The 23623-nt window shown below is 44.4% G+C and overlaps 1 protein-coding gene across 1 annotated transcript in view; it reads right to left on the bottom strand.

Annotated features, from left to right (window-relative positions):
- Positions 1-4091: 4091 nt before the first annotated feature.
- ppargc1a (peroxisome proliferator-activated receptor gamma, coactivator 1 alpha) overlaps positions 4092-23623 on the bottom strand; it is a 183378-nt gene continuing 163846 nt past the window's right edge. The window contains exon 13 of the mRNA XM_070863518.1: positions 4092-4672. Coding sequence (XP_070719619.1) covers positions 4569-4672 — 104 coding nt within the window. The 3' untranslated portion in view covers positions 4092-4568. The remainder of the gene's footprint in view (positions 4673-23623) is intronic.

The raw sequence follows: 23623 nt of genomic DNA, 5'->3' as shown, positions 1-23623 counted from the left end.
CAGAAAAGATTTACGAGAATGATTCCAGGGATGAGGGACTTCAGATACATGGATAGAACTAGAGAAGCTGTGGTTCTCCTTAGAGCAGAGAAGGTTGGAGGAGATTTGATAGAGGTGTTCAAAATCATGAGGGGCCTAGACAGAGTCGATAGAGAGAAACTGTTCCCATTGGTGGAAGGATCGAGAACAGAGGACACAGATTTAATGTGATTAGCAAAAGAACCAAAGACGACATAAAGAAAAACTTTTTCATACAGTGAGTGGTTAGGCGGTCTGAGGAAAAGAGTGTTTGAAGACCTGTACTTAAATCTACCACCAAGCTTATGGTCCAAAGGGCTGCAGTAATACTCGCCCTCCTGTATGGATCTGAGGCATGGATGATGTATAGAAGGCACCTCAAGTCGCTGGAGATATATCACCAATGATGTCTCCGCAAGATCCTGCAAATCCCCTGGGAGGACAGGCGCACCAACATCAGTGTCCTCGTCCAGGCTAACATCCCCAGTATTGAAGCACTGACCACACTCAATCAACTTCGCTGCGCAGGCCACATAGTTCGCATGCCAGATACGAGACTCCCTAAGCAAATGCTTTATGTGGAGCTCCTTCATGGTAAATGAGCCAAAGCTGGGCAGCGGAAACGTTACAAGGACACCCTCAAAGCCTCCCTGGTAAAGTGCGATATCACCATTGACACCTGGGAGACCCTGGCGGAAGACCGCTCGAGGTGGAGAATGTGCATCCAGGAGGGCGTTGAGCTCTTCGAGTCTCAACGCAAAGAGCGTGAAGCGGTCAAGCATAGGCAGCGGAAGGAGTGCGCGGCAAACCAGCTCCACCCACCCCTACCCCCGACGAATGTCTGTGACAGGGTCTGAGGCTCTCGTATTGGACTGTTCAGCTACCAGAGAATTCACTTTGGGAGTGGAAGCAAGTCTTCCTCGATTCTGAGGGACTGCCTATGATAATGATGATGAGGTTAGGATCTTGAATGCACTACCTGAAAAGGTGGTGGAGGCAGACTCAATCAAGGCTTTCAAAAGGGAATTGGATAAGTAACTGAAGGAAAAATAATTGCAGGGCTACGGGGAAAGGGCAGGAGAGTGGGACTAGCTGAAGTGCTCTTGCAGAGACCGGCACAGGCTGAATGGTCTCCTTCTGTGCTGTAACCATTCTATGATTCTATGATTTAGTTGCCTTTACATAATCACAGATATCATACACAATGTTCAAATGATGGGTGATCCCTACATACATTCATATACTTGTTTACTCTATTATCTCTATTTTTTCACCTTAAATATACAAAATATAAGTCTTGGTCTCAGAGCTATAATAATTTGTTTCTGTAAATGGATTTATCTCTGTACTGAGGCTGGAATAGTTTTTTGTGTTTGGCTCAAAGTCTGTGTATTAATGAAATGTACTATAATAGGGACTTGGGAGGGAAAAAAACACATAAAACCACAGTAAGTCATTTTAATGGACCTGGACTTGAATTACCTCATCAATGCAGAATCATGCACAGCACTTGATAACTGTATAAATGTATCTAGAATGTGTTTACTGATTCTATTAATAAAGCACATTTTAATGATACTCTTATAGATGCTGTAGGCAATCTGCCATCATCTGCGTTCATGTTGCTGAATAGTTATGCATATACAGCAGAAGTAGAGCAATCAGCATTCAGATGTGATTGTCATTATTTCAATGTGAAAAGAAAACTCTGAATTCTTTATCAATATGATTTATAAAACACAATAATGGAAATTTAGATTGTGGTATAAGAGCGAAATCTACTAAATCATTGATAAATATATGCTATAGTATAAAGAAATACCAATCCAATTGAAGGTTAATGACCAATCAAATCACTGATCATGCAAGTTTGAGAGAACAGCAACTGATCAGATTTGTTGTGGGACATGGTGATTAATTAAATTAATTAAAATGGATACAAATTGAAGGGAAAATTTAGGTGCAGAAGAATAACAAAATGCCTGTCACTAGCATCCATTAACCCGAATGTTAGACTTGAACTTTATAGAAATTTGAAGCATGACATGGTGTGGAGGAGCTAGGTGGTGCAGTGGGTTAAATAGCAGCCTTTCGCTGCTGGGACATTCCAATGTAGCCCACACTGAGTAGATGAATGTCTTCCAGGTTTTCTGGCTGCAAGGGTTCTACATGAAATGAGTTTGAGCCAGCACTAAATTGGCAATCATGCTCAGAAAGGCTAGTATGGGAAATAAAAATAGTCACAAAGGTGCATAGGGTTTCTGTTCTGAGATTGGGGCAGAGTAAAGGGAGCAACTGTGCTTTATCTGACCTGGGAGCATTTACATGAGTTACACTGGATACCCAAATTGGAAATCAATCCATTCCTTACACCTCCTAAAACAAAAGTTAAAAAAAACATTAATAGTTTTAATTAATTCAAGAAATCAATTATCAATCCCCTCATTCATTTGGATCCACATTTTACAATTTTAAAATTCATAAAGCAAGCTGAGCAGTTTTGATTTGTATGATGATTACACACACGGGACAGAGTTTGAAACATTGTTTCCCTTTATTAGTTAAGTGAGGTTGATGAGAACTGCACATTTAAAAAAAATCACAGTAATTCTATACAATGGTTCAACCACACATTACAGGTAGAAATGTCAGCCAAAAGGAAGCTCACATGGATGTTCCTCCTCACATTTCCTGGTCAGTACAGTTCCATCAACTAACATATTTTCACCCACAAACCTAACAGCACAGTGTCCTCAGAAATTACTTTAATTAAAATTAAGAATAATCAAGTGATATAATACATGATTATTCTAGTTATTGTACAGAGCAAATTTTATATTACAATCATTAAAATCGTCATCACGTTTGCCAGACAGGACAAAACATCATTACCCAAGTTATAAAGGATAGCCGAGAACTAACATGAGCTACGAATGCACAGTTTCACTTATGTTGTGCAAGTTAGCCATTGCTACACACAAACTATGAAATACTGTAGTAGCAATAGGTTAGAAGTTTAACATTTCTTAAAACACACAGTAAGCACCTAAAGAAGCTGGGTAATGTGCCTGGTCCTCCACCTCACAACATGATATGCTAAAATTAGATTTTTAAAAATAAATATTTATTGCTTTTTTTAAATTTATTTTTACAATCTTGCTATTACAATAAAGAAGAGAATATTCAAAATCCAGGGAAGAAAATGTAAACCTCAGTTTGGCATCATGTGATAAAATGAGTTAAAAGACCTGAAACTTTATCCAATAATAATACGAGCAGAGATAAAAGACAAGTGGTACTACAGGTAATGAATGACTAGGCCAAAAACCTTTATATTGCTATTCGTATACACTTACAAAGATGGCAATTCCATTTAGCAAACATATGAGGATAGTTTTCCAATGACAGACATTAGGATCTCTCAACATAAATTAGTGCTGGGTGAATAATCAAAATGTCACCTGCTACAGACCGAAGCTGAATTAGTTTAGGTGAGTAGTGTAACTGGGAGATGATGGAGTGGGGAGCAGGATGGGGTTAACACTATTCACAGGAACCCTATCCTTTTCTCAACAAATCGTGACATTTAACTGATTTGAAATTGACTAACTTTAGTTATCTATGCTTCAGTTGACTTTAACTTTCCTTTAAAATAAATGTAATTTGTGGGATAATATTATTATAGGTTAACAGACAAATAATGATCTGTAATTTTGGAATACATCTGACTTTTTTATTTGAAAGCACAAGCAGATCATGAGTAACCTTTTCACTTGTTTCTCCTGATTTATTAACGTATCTAATTTGACAAAAGGACAAAAATGAAAGCACCTTTAATGATTAAACATGGTGATGGGAGTGGTGACATGATTCATTTTCTAAATCATTCTGTTGCAAGCTCATTGCAAAGCTACATTATGAGAAATGAGCATTGGTCCATGTGTTCAGCAGGCACACAGACATCTTTACCCATCTCAGCTTCATACCTCTCCAACTTTTTAAATATATTAGTGTACACTAGTGTCTAACTTGTGGTTACATTCTTGATTTAATTATTGAAAAGAAGGCTGCATTTACAGTGCATAGCTGTAACAAACAAAAGAACATTGTCATATTTACATAAAATAAAAATACCTCAATTTAATATTAGTAAATTTGTAACTACATTTCAGCGTTTAGTAAATAAAATATTTGAAACACCCCAGGTATTAAATCCCAACTCTGGTCAGTAATGTAACACCACGTCCAAATGTCAGAAAAATGCTGAACAAGCTGCATATTCCACCAATCAGATTATTGTTTATATATTACGTGTAAAGCATTGCTAACCTATCGGCTGTACTTTTGCTTTTGTATTCCATTTTTTAAAAATTGGATATCCTTCAACTTTCCTCACACACTGCAGCAGCTGTGTTCATGTAAACTTCATTTGTACAGAGTGTAAAGAGGGATGAGATCCCAGGATGACTAATGCAAGTCCTTTAATGGTAAATGACAGGATGCCTGCAAGGTACTGCGGCTTCCTCCATGAGTAGCACATTTGGTGTCTGTTACCTACGCAGGCTTCGCTGGGCTTCTTTCAGCAAGGTGTCAAAATCCATTGAGTCATACTTGCTTTTAGTTGAAGCAGGGTCAAAGTCATCTGAATTGGAATCTACAACAAAGGAACACCATTTAATTAATATTGTTTCTCATAAAGATTTGTAAAATTAACTCTTGATTAGTGTTTTGCTTTTTACGATTGCTTTACCATTATGATGAAAAGTGTATAAGAACTCAAAGCAACTTTACCATTTTAGATTTACAATAGCAATATAGTCTTAAGAACTCCTGGTTAATAAAGACTGACCTTGTGCCTTAAAAGGAAATGCAATGGTAATTAAAATCACGAGGAACTGTTTATATCACTCAAAACATTTACGGTCTGAGTGTAATAAACAATGGTTTTCAGAAACTTAGGTAATTTGTGTGCAATCTTAGTCTGACAGTATTTTTCATTTTTCAGTAGTACACAAATAATAATGGCTGGGTAGCGCAAATCTTTGCGTGTTCGGTGACCACAATGTCGTGGATTTAAGTCCCACTAACCACTTTTTTTTCTAATCTGCAGAATTCTGGCAAGCTTTCAACTGGGCTTCAGATAAAGGGACAGAAATTCAGGCCTGCCACAAACCTGGTGCACCCACCGTCTTTTTTGCGCCATTACCGCCGCTATTTTTGCGGTGGCCACTCAATCGATTTTCAGGGATTTTTTTTCACAAAATGGCATCCGGCGGTAATGACCGGCGGGAATCGGGAGTTTGCAGCGGTGTGGGTGGGTTGATTGGAGCGACATTACCACAGGGAAATTCACCCGTCTGGTCATTTGAAGCTAACGAGTCAGCTGCAAAGGCCGGGGTTTGCAGTTAGGCCCTGAGGAGGGAAAGAATTGTGTTGAAGGATGGCTGATGCAGCTGGACCAAGAAGGGCATCGCAATTTTCCGAATCTGAGCTGCACACCCTGATGCAGGGAGTCGAGGGAAGGAAGCGAGTCCTGTACCCAGATGCGGGGAGACCCATTCACGAGGTGTTTACAAATGCCTGGAGGGAGATTGCTGTCGAGGCTTCCGGGACCTCTATTCATAACTGCACCATCATACAGTGCAGAAAACAGCTGAATGACATCATCCGTCTGATGAAAGTGAGTACCTGTTCCACCAACTGCTTACCTTCCATCTGCAAGCCTCTCCTTCATCCTTCTCTGATTTCCCACCTCACTGTATAGTCACTGAAGCAGCCTTTCATTGTTGAGGCCACTATATATATATATATCTCTATATATATATACACATGTGTTTAGGTGTTCTTGCAATGGAGGCTCCCTCTCATCTCACAGTTACAGCTGCATGTCAGTGACAAACTTGTGCACTTATTCCTGATGTGTCATCAGAGTGGTACTGACCAACTATTCTATGTTTTGCAGGCCAAAATTGCACACAACAGGATGGAGCAAGGGAGGACTGGTGGTGGCGAGGCCAAGTTCCAAATCCTCACACCCTTGGAGGAGAGGGTCAAGGCACTCGTTGGCAGACATGGTGCCTTCCCTGTGGCCACCGGTACTGCTGATGCCAATGTGGGTAAGTGAGGGCCCTCCTTTAATGTTATCTCTCCCTGAATGCTCCAACTGCTACTGTGCCTTTCCCTCTGAAAGTCTGCTCCTTTCAGCCTCCATGCGTCAATCCCCTACATCCCCCTCACGGCAGCCTTTCTACCATTTATGCTTGCAGATAAGAGGCTGAGTGGCAACACAGGAGACAGAGAGGCCCAACCTGTCAGACCAGTGCCAGGCCTCAATGACACCATTGAGAACAGCAGTACCAAAATGTCTAATGACAGCATCAAGGACATTGAGGGCTCCAGTCTTGCTGACACCCTGGAGCGCACTCCATCTTTTGGGGACCTCTGTGATGAGGAAGAGGAGAACACTGATGGCAGCACTATGTCACAGCTTCCACCAACATGCGCCAGCTCAGATACTGTGAGGTCCAATTCGTGCAGATAGTACAGGGGTCTGCACTGAGTGTTGCACCAGGGCGTAGAGGGCTGCAGCATGATGACGGGGCTAGGCAACCTCAGGTGCCATTTCTCCTGGGGGTGAGTCCGCACCGCAGTTCTGCTGAGGAGGACTCAGGCGAGGTCATCGATGTAGCAGCTTATATGAGAAGGGTAGAGGCCATGCATTCCCAGATGTTGGGGACACTGGCAAAGGTGCAAGAAAGGCTGTCAGAAATGGTGAGGAGTATGGAGGAGTCCGCCTCCCACATAGCCTACTGCTCTGTGGACTCCATGGAGACCATCATTGCCAGTGTGCAGTCGATGGTGGACTCCCAGTTTGTCCGTGCAGATCCAGCTGTGATGCCGCAACCTGGAGGTGATGTGGCAGCTGCCATTTCAGCACAGGTATGAGGGAACAAGCGCAGACTGCTCTTATGCACTCTGGGCAATAGGCCACGGAGCATCACACTGCTGCCATGTTTACTGGCTGCTCTCCTGCAGTCTCAGCTCGATGCCACCCGACACCTCATGGTTGCCTTCGCAGCTGGGTCCACCACGGGCCATGGGGGACCTTCCAATGTGGCCCCACAGCCCCGACCTGAGCTCCCTCAGATTATTGGTGATGGTAATGTGCCGCCCCCAGTGAGTGACTCAGGCTCCTTGGACCAGGATACAGATGATGCGCTCTCTCAGGAGTGCAGCATTCCTGGCCCCAGACTTGTCACTCCGCCAGTGCCTCCACGCATGGCCTTGCCCAAGCCAAGCCACACTGAACCCTCCTAGGAGAGTGCTGACCAGTCTGCAGCTGGGCCTTCCAGGCCCAAGGCTGTTCGAGGGTGTCCGAGAATAACATCTGCAGCTTCCACACAGGAAACACAGCAGCCTTCCCAGACCCAGGAGGCAGCCACAGGGGGGTCACTGAGGCATAGTACTAGATTAGGCACGCATAAGAGGGGTACAAGGAAATGACCAAGGGTGAGAAATGAAGTTATTGTGTATGTTTTTAGCACTGTTTTTTGTTGTGTTAGTTTTTTGCACTGATTTGAATAATGTCATAAATGTTTATTTTTTGCACCTATATCTGAGCAGGTGTATCATTTCAGAGTGGGCAATTATGTATGTAGGCACTCATTGGGATGGCCATGGAAAATAGAAGCTGAAGGGTCATGTGGGGATGAAATTATCTGAATCGAGCAACAATCAGACGTCTGTGCACCTCGCTTGCAGGGTTGGGATGGCGATGCGCCTCCTGGGTAGGTGGCGACGGGGATCCTGGTGGTCCTCCTCCTCCTCCTGCGCCTCCTCCTCCTCCTGTGCCTCCTCCTCCTCCTGCGCCTCCTTCTCCTCCTGTGCCTCCTCCTCCTCCTGCGCCTCTTCCTCAGGTGGTACTGCTGGTTCTATCTCCAGCGGCTGGCCCTTCATGAGAGCCAGGTTGTGTAGCATGCAGCAGACCACCACGAATATGGAGACCCATTCGGGAAAGTACTGCAAAGTGCCACCAGACCAGTCCAGGCAACGGAACCTCTGTTTGAGGATCCTGATGCAATGCTCGATGATGGTGGCAGAATGAGAGTTGTTGTATGCATGCTCGGTCACAGTCCTGGGGTTCTGAAGTGGAGTCAGCAGCCAAGTGGACAAGGGATATCCCTTGTCCCCAAACAGCCATCCACAATCATGGTTTGGCCCAGTGAAGATGGCAGGCACACTGCTCTGGCGCAGGATGAACGAATCGTGGCTGATGCCTGAATATTGGCATCAACTGCCAGGATCCTACGCTGGTGGTCGCACACCAGCTACATATTCAGGAAGTGGAATTCCTTTCCGTTCATAAAGAGTTTGTGATGGCTCTGTGGCACCCTCAGGCCAACGTGTGTGCAGTCGATGGCACCCTGCATCCTGAGGAATTCTGCAATCCGGACAAATCTGGCCTGCCGCTCCACTTGCTTCTCCCTGGTCATTGAGAAGGAGATAAGGAGAATCATCGAGATTTACAGCACGGAAGGAGGCCATTTCGGCCCATCGTGTCCACACCGGCCGACCAAGAGCTATCCAGCCTAATATTACTTTCCAATTCTTGGTCCATAGGTCTTGTAGGTTATGGCACTTTAAGTGCACATCCAAGCATCTTTTAAATGTGGTGAGCGTAATTGCCTCTACCACCCTTTCAGGCAGTGAGTTCCAGATCCCCACCACTCTTTGGGTGAAGAAATTTCCCCTCATATCCCCTCTAAACCTTCCAATTACTGTAAATCTATGCCCCCCTGGTTGTTGACTCCTCTGCCAAGGGAAACAGGTCTGGCCTATCCACTCTATCCAGGCCCCTCATAATTTTATACACTCAATCAGATTTCCCCTCAGCCTCCTCTGTTCCAAAGAAAACAGACCCAACATCTCCAATCTTTCTTGCTATATAGTTTTATGCTGCTGTGTAATTATTTTGCTTGTAAATAAGTCTGATTGAATTGAGTTTACCTGTTAACAGTCTGTCAGTGTGATAGTGACCATCTTTTGAAGTGGACAGGGGTGTGTAGTGGGCATTCCATATGGTCTCAATTGCATTATACAGGGAATGGTAGCAGAGCGGTTATGTTACTGGACTAGTAATTCAGAGGCCTGGACTAATGATCCAGAGACATAAGTTCAAATCCCACCATGGCTGCTGGAGAATTTAAATTCAATAAATTAAATAAATCTGAAATTAAAATGCTAGTGTTAGTAATGGTAACCATGGGCTCAAATTTGGCTCTCCGGTTTTTTCAGCGCACTTATCTGAGGTGCACGACTTCCTGCGCTCAAAACGCTACTGAAAAGGTATCCCCATATTTTGGCTCCTCTGCCGACTCTCCCAGGGCTTGACGTGGTGTGACAAGTCTGTAGAGCGTTCGCGCATGTGCAGTAGCTCCTCCCATGATTGTGATGATGCATGCCTACAGCATGGGACCCAACACATCCCGCCTCTATCCCGGGCCGAGTGGCCTGCCGCACAGGCCGTCCGCTGCCTTCCCGCACTGAGGGCTATAAGAAACAGGTTGGTGCGGGGAGACTTTTGATCGAGGGGAAAGAGTTTTGATCGGGGACGGGGGGGGCGGCGGGGGGGGGGGGGGGTGGTGAAGGAGGAGAGTTTCTTTAAATGATTTAGAAAAAGTCTCTGTCAATGGCACAATGCAACTGGCTGTTAAGAGGTGAGAATGACCAGAGAAAACTTTTCTTAGGTTTGGCCTCTCAGTACCAGCAAATATCTGGTCGTGGCTTTTGTTTTGGTAGTAATCATGACTTAGGACAATTTTTTTTAAATCCCACCAATTCTTAGTGAACAACTGCATGAATGCACGTAGATACCCTGTTGAGAACATTCCATCAGCACTCACGGGTGCCTTATTGGGGAGTAACTGCACGGACACCCTCAGGTACCTTGCATAAGTGACCATCGTTCATTCATGTGTAAGCCCGAGCCTTGACATAGAAACATAGAAAATAGGTGCAGGAGTAGGCCATTCGAACCTGCACCACCATTCAATATGATCATGGCTGATCATGCAACTTCAGTACCCCATTCCTGCTTTCTCTCCATACCCCTTTAGCCATAAGGGCCACATCTAACTCCTTTTTGAATATATCTAACGAACTGGCATCAACAACTTTCTGTGGTAGAGAATTCCACAGGTTCACAATTCTCTGAGTGAAGAAGTTTCTCCTCATCTCAGACCTAAATGGCTTACCCCTTATCCTTAGACTGTGACCCCTGGTTCTGGACTTCCCCAACATCAGGAACATTCTTCCTGCATCTAACCTGTCCAATCCTGTCAGAATTTTATATGTTTCTATGAGATCCCCTCTCATTCTTCTAAATTCCAGTGAATATAAGCCTATTCGATCCAGTCTTTCTTCATATGTCAGTCCTGCCATCCCGGGAATCAGTCTGGTGAACCTTCGCTGCACTCCCTCAATAGCAAGAATGTCCTTTCTCAGATTAGGAGAGCAAAACTGTACACAATATTCAAGCTGTGGCCTCACCAAGGCCCTGTACAACTGTAGCAACACCTCCCTGCCCCTGTACTCAAATCCTCTCACTATGAAGGCCAACATGCTATTTGCCTTCTTCACCACCATGCTGTACCTGCATGCCAACTTTCATTGACAGATGTAGCATGACACCCAGGTCTCGTTGCACCTCCCCTAATCTGTCACCATTCAGATAATATTCTGCCTTCGTGTTTTTGCCCCCATAGTGGCTAACCTCACATTTATCCACATTATACTGCATCTGCCATGCATTTGCCCACTCATCTAATCTTCCCAAGTCACCCTGCAGCTTCTTAGCATCCTCCTTACAGCTCACACTGCTTAGTGTCATCGGCAAACTTGGAGATATTACACTCAATTCCTTCGTCTAAATCATTACTGTATATTGTAAATAGCTGGGGTCCCAGTACTGAACCTTGCGGTGCCCCACTCATCATTGCGTGCCACTCTGAAAAGGACCCGTTTATCCCGACTCTCTGCTTCCTGTCTGCCAACCAGTTCTCTATCCACGTCAATACATTACCCCCAATATCATGTGTGACGTATGTAGCACTCAAATCACTGACTGCACACAGTCTGGTGTTGTAGTAACTGCTCTGACCTTGGTCCTTTATTGTGTAACACCAGAGTGCCCCTCAGGTGTGGTGGACACCCTTTTATACTCTGTCTCGCAGGTACTTTTGGGTCTCCCACCACAGTGCCCCTTGTGGCGCACCATTGTAACTGTACATTTAATGTACATGGACAATACATAACACCATGTGCTTTAATTTTGCACACTAATCTCTTTTGTGGGACCTTGTCAAAAGCCTTTTCAAAGTCCAAGTACACCACATCCACTGGTTCTCCCTTGTCCACTCGACTAGTTACATCCTCAAAAAATTCTAGAAGACTTGTCAAGCATGATTTCCCTTTCATAAATCCATGCTGACTTGGACCGATCCTGTCACTGCTTTCCAAATGCGCTGCTATTACATCTTTAATAATTGATTCCAACATTTTCCCCACCAACGATGTCAGGCTAACCGGTCTATAATTCCCCGTTTTCTCTCTACCTCCTTTTTTAAAAAGTGGAGTTACATTAGCTACCCTCCAATCCATAGGAACTGATCCAGATTCTATGGAATGTTGGAAAATGACTACCAATGCATCTACTATTTCCAGGACCACTTCCTTAAGTACTCTGGGATGCAGACTATCAGGCCCTGGGGATTTATCGGCCTTCAATCCCATCAATTTCCCTAACACAATTTCCTGACCAATAAGGATTTCCTTCAGTTCCTCTTCCTCGCTAGACCCTTGGTCCCCTAGTATTTCTGGAATGTTATTTGTGCCTTCCTTAGTGAAGACAGACCAAAGTATTTGTTCAATTGGTCTTCCATTTCTTTGTTACCCATTATAAATTCACATTAAATCTTTTTCTCTTCACATATCTGTAGAAGCTTTTGCAATCAGTTTTTATGTTCCCTGCAAGCTTACTCTCATACTCTATTTTCCCTCTCCTAATTAAACCCTTTGTCCTCCTCGGCTGAATTCTAAATTTCTCCCAGTCCTCATCTTTGCTGCTTTTTCAGGCCAATTTATATTCCTCTTCCTTGGATTTAACACTATCCCTAATTTCCCTTTTTAGCTATGGTTGAGCCACTTTCCCAGTTTTATTTTTATGCCAGACAGGGATGCACAATTGTTGAAGTTCATCCATGTGATCTTTAAATTTTTGCCATTGCCTATCCACCGTCAACCCTTTAAGTATCATTCGCCAGTCTATCCTAGCCAATTCACGTCTCATAATGTCGAAGTTACCTTTCTTTAAGTTCAGAATCCTAGTCTCTGAATTAACTGTGGCACTCTCCATCTTAATGAAGAATACTACCATATTATGGTCACGATTCCCCAAGGGGCCTCGCACAACAAGATTGCTAATTAATCCTCTCTCATTACACAACACCCAGTCTAGGATGGCCAGCTCTCTAGTTGGTTCCTCGACATATTGGTCTAGAAAACCATCCCTCATACTCTTCAGAAAATCCTCATCCACCGTATTGCTATCAGTTTCGTTAGCCCATTCTATATGTAGATTAAAGTCACCCATGATAACTGCTTTATTGCACGCATCCCTAATTTCCTGTTTGATGCCATCCCCAACCTCACTGCTACTGTTTGCTGGTCTGTACACAACTCCCACTAGCGTTTTCTGCCCTTTGGTGTCCCGCAGCTCTAACCATACAGATTTCACATCATCCAAGCTAATGTCCTTCCTTACTATTGCATTAATCTCCTCTTTAACCAGCAACTCTACCCCACCTCCTTTTCCTTTTGAATACCCCTAGATGTTGAGTTCACAGCCTTGGTCACCCTGGAGCCATGTCTCCATAATCCCAATTACATCATATCCGTTAACAGCTATCTGCGCAGTTAATTCATCAACCTTATTATGAATGCTCCTCACATTGAGACACAGAGCCTTCAGGCTTGTTTTTTTAACACTCTTTATCCTTTTAGAATTATGTTCTAATCTGGCCCTTTTTGATTTTTGCCTTTGATTTCTCTGCCCTCCACTTTTCCTTATCTCCTCTCTACCTTTTGCTTCTGCCCACATTTTACTTCCCTGCATAGATTCCCATCCCCCTGCCATATTAGTTTAAACCCTCCCCAACAGCACTAGCAAACACTCCCCCTGGGTTAATTACAGGATCGGTTCCGGTCCTACCCAGGTGTACACTGTCCGTTTTGTACTAGTCCCACCTCTCCCAGAACTGGTTTCAATGCCCCAGGAATTTGAATCCCTCCCTTTTGCACCATTCCTCATAATTATCATCTTAACTATCCTGCTATTTTTACTCTGACTAGCACGTGGCACTGGTAGCAATCCTGAAATTACTACCTTTGAGGTCCTACTTTTTAATTTAACTCCTAGCTCCCTAAATTCAGCTTGTAGGACCTCATCCCGTTTTTTACCTATATCGTTGGTACCTATATGCACCATGACAACTGACTGTTCACCCTCCCCCTCCAGAAAGCCCAGCAGTCACTCCGAGACATCCTTGACCCTTGCATCAGGGAGGCAACATACCATCCTGGAGTCTCGATTGCGGCCGCAGAAATGCCTATCTATTCCCCTTACAATAGAATCACCTACCACTATAGCACTCCCACACTTTTTCCTGCCCTCCTATGCAACAGAGCCACCCACGGTGCCATGAACTTGGCTGCTGCTGCCCTCTCCTGATGAGCCATCTCCCCCAACAGTACCCAAGATGGTATATCTGTTTTGGAGGGAGATGACCGCAGGGGACTCCTGCACTACCTTCCTACTCCTGCTCTGCCTGATGGTCACCCATCCCTGATCTGCCTTTGTAACCTTTACCTGCGGTGTGACCAACTCGCTAAACGTGCTATTCACAACATCCTCAGCATCGCGGATGCTCCAGAGTGAATCCATGTGCAGCTCCAGTGCACTGTTTGAATGTAAACTTTAGTGCATTTGCATAATTTCAGGTGCAGTTTTTGTTAGTTGTAGGAAGCACACTTGTGATGAAATTTAAAGGGAAGAGGTTAATTACAGGATTTTCAGAACAGGGGAAACAAAAATTTGTAATGCCTTTGAAAATGCTAAGAAGGCATCTCAATCTATTAGTAAGCTGTGTCAAAGCTGCTGCAGGAGGACATTAACGTAAGAGGCAAAAATAATGGTAAAAGAAACCCAAGGATGAAGACATGAGTCTGCAGGACAGTGATGAAACAGCCTGGTTGATAACTGCTGATGTGGAGATGGTGCTGCACTCTGTGAAACTCTCGAGCACCACCTCCATAGGTCAGCATTGCAGCATGTCTACAAGGAGGTAGAGCAAAATTTAAGGCCACAGCTGGGTTGTTCCTATCACGATGTGCCAGCCCTATTGCTGAATGGAAGCTACAGGTGTCCTTGCAGAAGATGGGACAGTTCCGCATTTGAAACTCTGATGACATAGACTCAGGGGACAGTCACTGCCAGTTAGGTGTGTAAAGGCAGAAATGGTTGATGGCATTTTAGCAGGTGTAGCCAATCAGGGTGTACTGCCATGTTTTATTTCATGCAGTATTACTGAAAGTATGATCAGGATCCTTCTTAAGAGGGTCCCACTTTACAGTTCTGACGAAAGGTCATAAACCTGAATCGTTAACTCTGTTTCTCTCTCCACAGATGCTGCCTCACCTGCTGAGTATTTCCAGCATTTTCTGTTTTTAGCACTTTATCACATTTTATTCCCCACCCCCCCACCCCAAAACCTTTTGCATGCAGCAGCTGAGGAAGCGGTAGCCAGCAGCAGGGGTGGAAGGCAAGGGAAACTGAGGTCAAGGCAGTGGCAGGCCTCAAGACCCAATTTGTCCCTCATTCTCTGCTACTATCCTGACCCATTTCGGGTGGGATAAGGGAAGAGAATCTAGCCGCTACCCTTTTCCATTTAGTATTGAAACAGAATAAGAAATTCTGCCTCCTTCCTTCTTTATCTACTAAGTATCATTTATGACATTTATGTATTCCACATATTAACACATTCTTTATCTTCAATTTTAGTGAAGGAGATAACTTAACTAGTGAACTAGTTTTTCCATTCCTTTCATTTCAGTGAACGTACTGCCCTTCAATTTTTTCCCAGAAAATCTTTGCATTTTTTCAGTCCTTTAAAGAATGTTTTCACTTCCATTTTCCTTTCCCTCCATTTTACAATGAAGTCGTATTCATAGAATCATAGAATAGTACAGCACAGAAGGAGGCCATTTGGCCCATTGAGTATAGGCCGGTTCTGTCAAAGTGCAATCCAGTTCATCACAGTCCTCGGCTCTTTCCCCATATCTCTGCAAATTTTTTCTCCTTCAAGTGTTTGTCCAATTTCCTTTTCAAATGTACTATTCAATCTGTTTACACCCTATCAGGCAGTGCATTCCAAATCATAATCACTTGCTATATCAAAATGTTTTTTCTCATATCGCCTCTGGTTCTTTTGCCAATCACCTTAAATCTGTGCACTTTTGTTATCAACCCTTTAACCATAAAACACAGTTTGTCTTTATTTATTCTATCTAAACCCTTCATGATTTTGAACACCTCTATCAAATCTCCTCTTAGCCTGCTCTAAGGAGAATAATCTCAGCTTATCCAGTCTGTCCACCTAACTGTAATCCCTCACCCCTGGAACCTTCATGTCCTTCCGAACATATGGTACCTAGAAATGGACACAATACTCCAGCTGGGGCCGATCTAATATTTTATATAGGTTTAGCATAACTTCCTGGCTTTTGTACTCTATGCCTCTCTTTATAAAGCCCAGGATCCCATATGCATTATTGACCCCTTTGTTAATCTGTCCTTCCACCTTCAAAGATTTGTGCACAGGAACCCCCAGGTCTCTTTGTTCTTGCACTCCCTTTAAAATGGTACCATTTATCAATAACCTGCTCACCGTTGCTTAGTTCAAGTTCCACCAGGACCACTCAGCTCCAGACTTAATTACAGCCTTCATTCAAACATGGACAAACAGTTGAATTCAAGAGGTGAGGTGAGAGTAACTGTCCTTCATATCAAGGCAGCATTTGACCAAGTGTGGCACCAACGAGCCCTAGTAAAATTGAAATCAATGTCAATCAGGGGGAAAAGTCGCCACTGGCTGGAATCATACCTAGCACCAAGGAAGATGGTTGTGGTTGTTGGAGGTCAATCATCACAGCCCCAGGACATCATTACAGGAGTTCCTCAGAGTTATAGCACCACCATCTTCAGCTGCTTAATCAATTATCTTCCCTCCATCATAAGTTCAGAAGTGGGGATGTTCGCTGATGATTGCACAGTGTTCAGTTCCATCCACAATTCCTCAGATAATGAAGTAGTCCATGCCCGTATGCAGCAAGACCTGGACATTCATAGAAACATAGGGCTAGACTTTCCACTTTCAGGCTAAGGCCGAAAAAAATGGGCCTTGTTCCAGCGATGCGGGACCTATCGCCCGTGCTGATCGCCGGCTCAAGGCCCATTTTTTTTTTGCGATTTTCCACTCGGCCTTACCCTAGCAATGTCAAATGGGCAACGTGATTTCTCGGCGATCTCACGATTGTCCAAAGAAAATGGAAGTAAATGAGAAAAAAAGCTTTCCTAGCAACGCATCACTGCGCATGTGCAGGTTGATTTCTTTTTCAGGTTGATGCTCCTTCCTGCGTTTTGGGAGGTCAGGGGTCATCACACATGCTCAGAAGCTCTGTGAGGGTTGGGGAGAGACAGAGAGAGAGAGGAGAGGAATCAACTCATAATAAATCGACATGGAGGCAACACTTGAAAGGCGTAGGACCAAGCCTTTCAATGAGGAGGCCAATGAGGCCCTCGTGAATGTTGTCAGCACCAGGTGGGAGGATCTGACACGGGGTGGGCATGGGAAATCTCCACCCCATGCATATCGGAGGATTTGGGCAGAGATTGCCAACGTGGTCACGTCGGTATCTAATGAAGCCCGGACACCGGACCAACGCCGCAAACGTTGGAACAGCCTACTGGCAGCTGCCAGAGTAAGTTGAAATTTGATCTAAATAGTAACAAGAATCTGCAATGTTATTTGGTTCCATTTAAACATAACTAAATTATGAATAAATTTATGCAACCCAGCATAAAGTTAAATATTTTAATGTGAAATATGCAACGTAATGCTAATTTGTAATAGAACATTTTAATCTGTCAGTCTTAAGTGTCTTCAATGTCTTAAATCGCCTGACCCATTTGCTTATGCCGTGCAATGTTATCGTATCATTTACAGAAGAAGATCTCGATCAATAATCGGGAGCAGCGCAGGACGGGTGGGGGCTCTGCCATGTTGCACAGTCTGACTGCCTACGAGGAGCTCGCGGTGGCCTTGGTGGGGCCAGAAAGCCATTTGGTCACATCCCGTGGTGTGACCGAACCCACCCTTGAGACCTGTGAGTAATGAGAAATGTGCATTGTTCAATGTGTGAATCATTAGTAAATACTGAAAATATCGTAGTTACGCATGTAATGTTATGCAATTAAAATGTAATTTGATGTTATGCAATGTTATGCAATTACAATGTAATGTTATGAATTATAATATAATCTGATATATAATGGTGATGTACTATAGATGTTCAAATGAGGTCATGTTAGCTCAAGTTAAAGCTTGTGATCACCTGTGCATATGGGGTAAATGAAAGCATTGCAATGTTTTGCCTTGGAGGACCAGACAGAGAGCTTGATTTCCCTGTGCAGGGAGACTGTCGCGATTGGTCGCAACCTTATCCACGGGTTCGAGGGATTCTCTGTGAACTGGAACCAGTTCTCTGCGAACTGGAGCCAGTTTCCAGCATCCTGGAGCGAGTTTTGCCAGAACTTCTCTAACTGGTCTTCTGAGCAGTCACTGACTGCAAGGGAGACCTTGGAGGCTATTCGGCAGCAGACAGCCACAACCAATGCCCTATGGCATGCGTTGCTGGCTGGACACGGCGCTGCACCCCAAGGTGTCGTGTCTGCTCGCAGCGAAACTTCGAGCACGCAAGCGAGTACGGAGGGCACAGTTCCTCTGGACTCGGAAGTAGAGACTCGGCTTCCGCTTCCTCTCCATCACCTCCACCACGACATCTTGGTGTCAGTCTGCGTAGACCAAAACGGGCGGGTGGGGTACGAACATGAGGTGGGACAGGATCTGGAGGGAACGTGGCCGCAGGTAGGGAGGGAGGAGTCCTTTTCTATGTAGTTCACTTGTTTTGAAATGTTCATTTGCTGTTATCAATTTATTATACTCTTGTTATTGTTATTGTTACTAAATTGGCCAATTGTATTCAATAGTTAAATGTTCACTTGTTCACTTTTTATCATTACTTAACTGTTCACTTTCCATTCTTTCTGAAATGGTCACTTTTTAGCGTTACTGAAATGGTAACTTGTTATCATCACTGAAATGGTCACTTGTTGTCATGACTTTAATGGTCACTTGTTGTCATGACTGAAATGGTCACTTGTTATCTTGACTGAAATGGTCACTTGTTCTTTAAAATGTTCAATGTATTCTTCTAATGTTTTGGAGATTGTGGGGGAAGAGTGGGTTGGTGAGGCGGGTGGGGGGTTGGAGGGAGGGTGTTGTTCATTAGTTCTTAAAAAAAATTATTTTTGTTAATAAAAAAAAACGTTCTACAACTTTTGTACCTTCTCTATTATTTACATAAGTTTTACAATATACAGTTCTTCATGCAGATTTGTTTGTTTATTCTGTTTCACCACGGAATATCATTACATAACTTCTGTGTGTAAAAACTGTTTATTAAATAATTCCAATGTTTCATGAGATCTATTTAGCATAGATAAGGTGATAATACCGATTTATATTCCCTGTCCCAAATTTCTGAGTACAATTGGCTTCAATTTTACTCTCTAAATAACTCAGAGCAATTCTGCACCCTTCCTCAGAAGCTAAAAATGGCGTCCGTAGTGCCCATTTCCCTCTCTAAGGCCCTGAAAAAGCAACTATTTTTGAGCACTCTTTTGGCCTTGCATCGGCCCAGCGAAGTGCCTGCTAAGTGCTGAAACTTGAGATGGGCCTTGTGAAGTGGAAAGTCTAGCCCATAGAAACATAAAAAATAGGTGCAGGAGTAGGCCATTTGGCCCGTCGAGCTTGCACCACCATTCAATATGATCATGGCTGATCATGCAACTTCAGTACTACATTCCTGCTTTCTCTCCATACCCCTTGATCCCTTTAGCCATAAGGGCCACATCTAACTCCCTTTTGAATATATAGGCTTGTAACTTTTGCAACATAAAAGTGTCAAGAAAAGACTATCTCCAACAAGAGAATGTCTAACCACCTCCTCTTGACATTCAATAGCATTACTATTGTCGAATCCCCTACCATCAACATCCTGGGGTTGACCAGAAATGTAACTGGACCAGTTACATAAATACTGTAGCAACAAGAACAGGTCAGAAGCTACGTATTTGTGTGGCGAGTGACTCACCCCCTGATTTCCCAAAGCCTTTCCACCATCTACAAGATACACGTCAGGAGTATGATGGAATACTCTCCACTTGCTTAGATGAGTACAGCTCCAACAATACTCCAACAATACTCAAGAAGCTCAACACCATCCAGGAAAAAACAGCCGCTTGACTGGTATCCAACCCATCACCTTAAGCATTCATTCCCTCCACCACCGGCACAGGCACACTATGGCTGCAGTGTGTACCGTCTACAAGAATTGCAAGCACTGCAACAACTCACCAAGGTTTCTTCGGCAGCACCTCACAAACCCTTAAACTCTACCACCAAGAAGGTCAACGCAGCAGGCACATGTGAACACCATCACCTCCAAATTCCACTCCAAGTCACACTCCATCCTGACTCGTCGCTGGGTCAAAATCCTGCAGCTCCCTTCCTAACAGCACTGTGGGAATACCTTCATCACACGACTGCAGCGGATTAAAAAGGAGGCTCACCACCACTTTCTCAAGGGCAGTTAGGGATGAGCAATAAATGCTGGCCTTGCCAGTGAAGCCCACATCCCATGAATTAATTCAAAAAAATTAGTTTGTATTTTATTGAACCGCGAATGCTCTACTTTTCATTATTTTCATGTCATCATACCCTTATATTCTGCAGACTCATTCCTCGACTATAGTTTGTAATACATGTAAAATTTTTAGTTGCCTATTTGATCATTTGTATGCTTACTCAATTATAGCCAGTGTAAAAATGTTGTTATAGGTATATCCCAGTTCGATTTCCTTACCAGTGGGAATGATTTTCCCCAGTCGCTATTTTGAATTCACTACAAATATTGACCAGAGTATTTCTTTCTGGATTTTTAAACAATGTTATACACTATGGGCTAGACTTTTCACTTTTGTGCAGATCGCCCAAAAATGGGTGTTATTTCCAGCGTTGGTGGTAAATATGGGTTTTGAGATCGCCGGATTATCACCCATTTTCAAAACCCCAACTTTCCATTTTATAAAATGGGCTTTACTGCGAGCGATCTGAAATGGGCATTAGCATTACATTTTTTGACCTTCTGCCGTAAAGTGGGCGTCCATAGCAACTCCATGGCAACGGTCGTTTCCCGCGTTTCAGGAGGTCAGGGGTCATCAATACATGCACAGAAGAGGAGAAAGAGAGAGAGGGAGCAGAGAGGAACTGAAAGCGTGTGTGGGTATGTTGTGTGCTTGTTTGGCTGTTGTGGGAGGTAGGAAGAAGATTTACCAGCAGCAAAAAGACTTGTGAGCACAAAGAACGTTGTTCACAGGGAGTTTTTGGCTAAAAAATAAATATTTAAAATGGAAGGGATGGAGGAGGCAACACAGCACGCTGTGGAGACCAAGGACACTGGCGAAAGCAGTGAGGTGGGAGAGGAACAATTGGGAGGATGCAAACGAGCGAGGACATTCTCCGACGAGGCAAATGCCTTCCTCCTGCAGGAGGTGGAGTCACGCTGGGGTCAATTGACCCAGGTGTGCATGGGAAGCCCACTCCAAAGGTCTACCAGAAGATATGGGCTGGCATAGCCGAGCTGGTCTTTTCGGCGACCAACGAGGTGCGTGAGGGCAACCAGTGCCGCAAGCGCTGGAACGACCTTGTCGGATCTGCCAGAGTATTACATTTACTTACATGTACTTATATATTTATATAATTTGAATTATAAGTGTAATGATTGATTAAAATCAGATGTGATGTCATGCACTTATACCAGGAATGTTTTACTCAAAGCCTGCGTTTATGATGTACGTCTTTAGGTAAAGAATGATAATTATCAGAATAATCATGATTACATCTGTTGGTTATGTGTTGTATCAGTGTCTGTGACTGTACCTAGCAATGATCTCATGCAATGCTTCTTTTACATAAGAAGCTTTCGAAGAATAGGACCGAGCAGAGACGAACGAGTGGCGGGCCACCAGTCATCATTGAGCTCACCAACATTGAGTAGCGGGTACTGGCACTAATGGGGAGCCACCCCCGGCTGGCCACGCATGCAGCTACAGAACCTGATGTGATGCCACATGAGTAAAGTATACACCATTGCATGATGTAAAGTCAATAGATGCCACACCCACTCATATCTGACCAATAATATATGATAGATGATTGATAAAAGTGTTCTCTAAATAATGATGGCCTCATGAGAATCATTGCAATGCAGAAGTTGGTGATGGTCATGAAATGTGATGTCTGTGATGATTTTGATTGCTGTGGTGCTTTTGTTGTGCATATGCTATGTGTAGCGTTGGAATCACCTTGTGACCCTAGCACCCTCGTCTCCTTTAATAACCTAATTTGTGTTTGTAGCTCAGCCAGCAGTATGGCCCCATGCTACACCACTGAGCCCAGAAGCTGGGGGTCCGGGGCTGGAGTCACCGGACGATCGTGCATCTGGTGCTGAGGAGCCCCGATTCTCACCCGTGGTGCTGCAGGGTGCCTTCTCCACAGATGACAGTGCGGACTTCGAGGAGCCTGCATCGCCAAGCTCCTTAATTCAGTTGACACCCATAACATATAGTGCTCCTGTGGCCATTCCCTCCTCCACCGTGGAGGTACCGGGCCCAAGCACCTTGCCGCAGGGCACCTGAGGTGTCTCCAGGACGGCGCTGACCACGCGGAGGTTGGTTCGATGCAGAAGGTATGCTCCACGAGTGGCAGATCTGAGCGAGGACATGGCACACTTGTCCAGGAGGAGTGTTGACATAAGTCAGCAGATCCTACAGATAATGGGGGGCATATCCCACCAGCTGGCCAGCATGTCCGCCACCATGAGTGAGTACGTGTCGCGTGCGGATGGTGGAGACCCTGGAGGTGATAGCCAGGAACACTGGTGGCAGAGGGCTCCCAGTAGCCCCGGAGCGCGGTACTGCACCACAAAGTGCCACTCCCCCATTGCCAATGAGAGCCAGGAGGAAGATCTTGCTTCTGGCTCGGAGCACATTTCCACCTCGGGACAGTCCTCTCCCGTATCAGTCCAACCAGCGGTTCTGCCGTCATCCCCCCCAATGAAGCAGCGCCTGAGGAGCACTTTGGCAAGGTGGCTTGGAATTGGGAGGGGAAGGGGTAGAGGTGGGGAGGAGAAGCGGGGGTGAGTGGGGGTGGGAAGGAAAGTGAGGTGCATGGCTGCAGGTGTTGTATTGGTCACATTATTTTTATGTTGTTGTTGCTATTTTGTTGGGAAGTTTGGGGAATGAGGGAGGGGTGTACCTTGTTGTTTTGCTTTTGTGTTCTATGTTTATGAAGTGTTGGAAATTTTATAAATTTAATGAATTATATAAATGTTATAAATTTGTTGTGGGTGGGGGGTGGGATGTTTTCTCCAGTTATAATTATGATTTTATACAAATGTTCACGTTAAATGTTTTTTATTTCACATAACCTTGTTGCGCATTGTCTCAGATAGCTGCATCGTTAAACACTGGTGATTCCTTAACATGAAGGGGGATAATTCAACGTCACTTGAATCAACTTAAACTTTAACTGTCACCAAGGTAATGCACGGCATTCATATATGAGCTGCAGACACAGCTGTCTTGCAGCTTTGTAAATACCACCAACGTTATTTCAAGCAAAGTGCTAATTTATGAGCTGCTGACATAAGAGTCTTGCAGCTATGTAGCCACCACGGGCCCTTTCCTGCGGTCTAGAGGGGGGCGGGGGCATGGGTTCATCGTCAGCCTGATCGTCTGGCTTGAGGTCAGCATCTACCTCCTCGTCCTCCTCTTCCTCTCTCTCCTGAGGTGGACCAGCAGTCCCCTCTGGCAATTCTTGTCCACTCTTAATAGCCAAGTTGTGCAGCATGCAGCTCACCACCATGAATTGAGCTACCTGCTCAGGGTGGTATTGTAACTTGTCTCCTGAGTGGTCCAGGCATCTAAAGCGCTACTTAAGCACTCCAATGGTATTCTCGATGATATTGCGTGTGGCTCTGTGGCTCTCGTTGTATCATTACTCGGCTTCTGTCTGGGTGTTACACAAGGGTGTCATCAGTTAGGTGGCAAGGTCATTTCCTTTGTCACCAAGTATCCACCATTGACTTT

This window comes from Pristiophorus japonicus, chromosome 2 (genome assembly GCF_044704955.1).
Source record: "Pristiophorus japonicus isolate sPriJap1 chromosome 2, sPriJap1.hap1, whole genome shotgun sequence".
Classification (NCBI taxonomy): domain Eukaryota; kingdom Metazoa; phylum Chordata; class Chondrichthyes; family Pristiophoridae; genus Pristiophorus; species Pristiophorus japonicus.
Note: the sequence above shows the minus strand (reverse complement) of the source record. Positions and strands in the feature narration are given on the sequence as shown.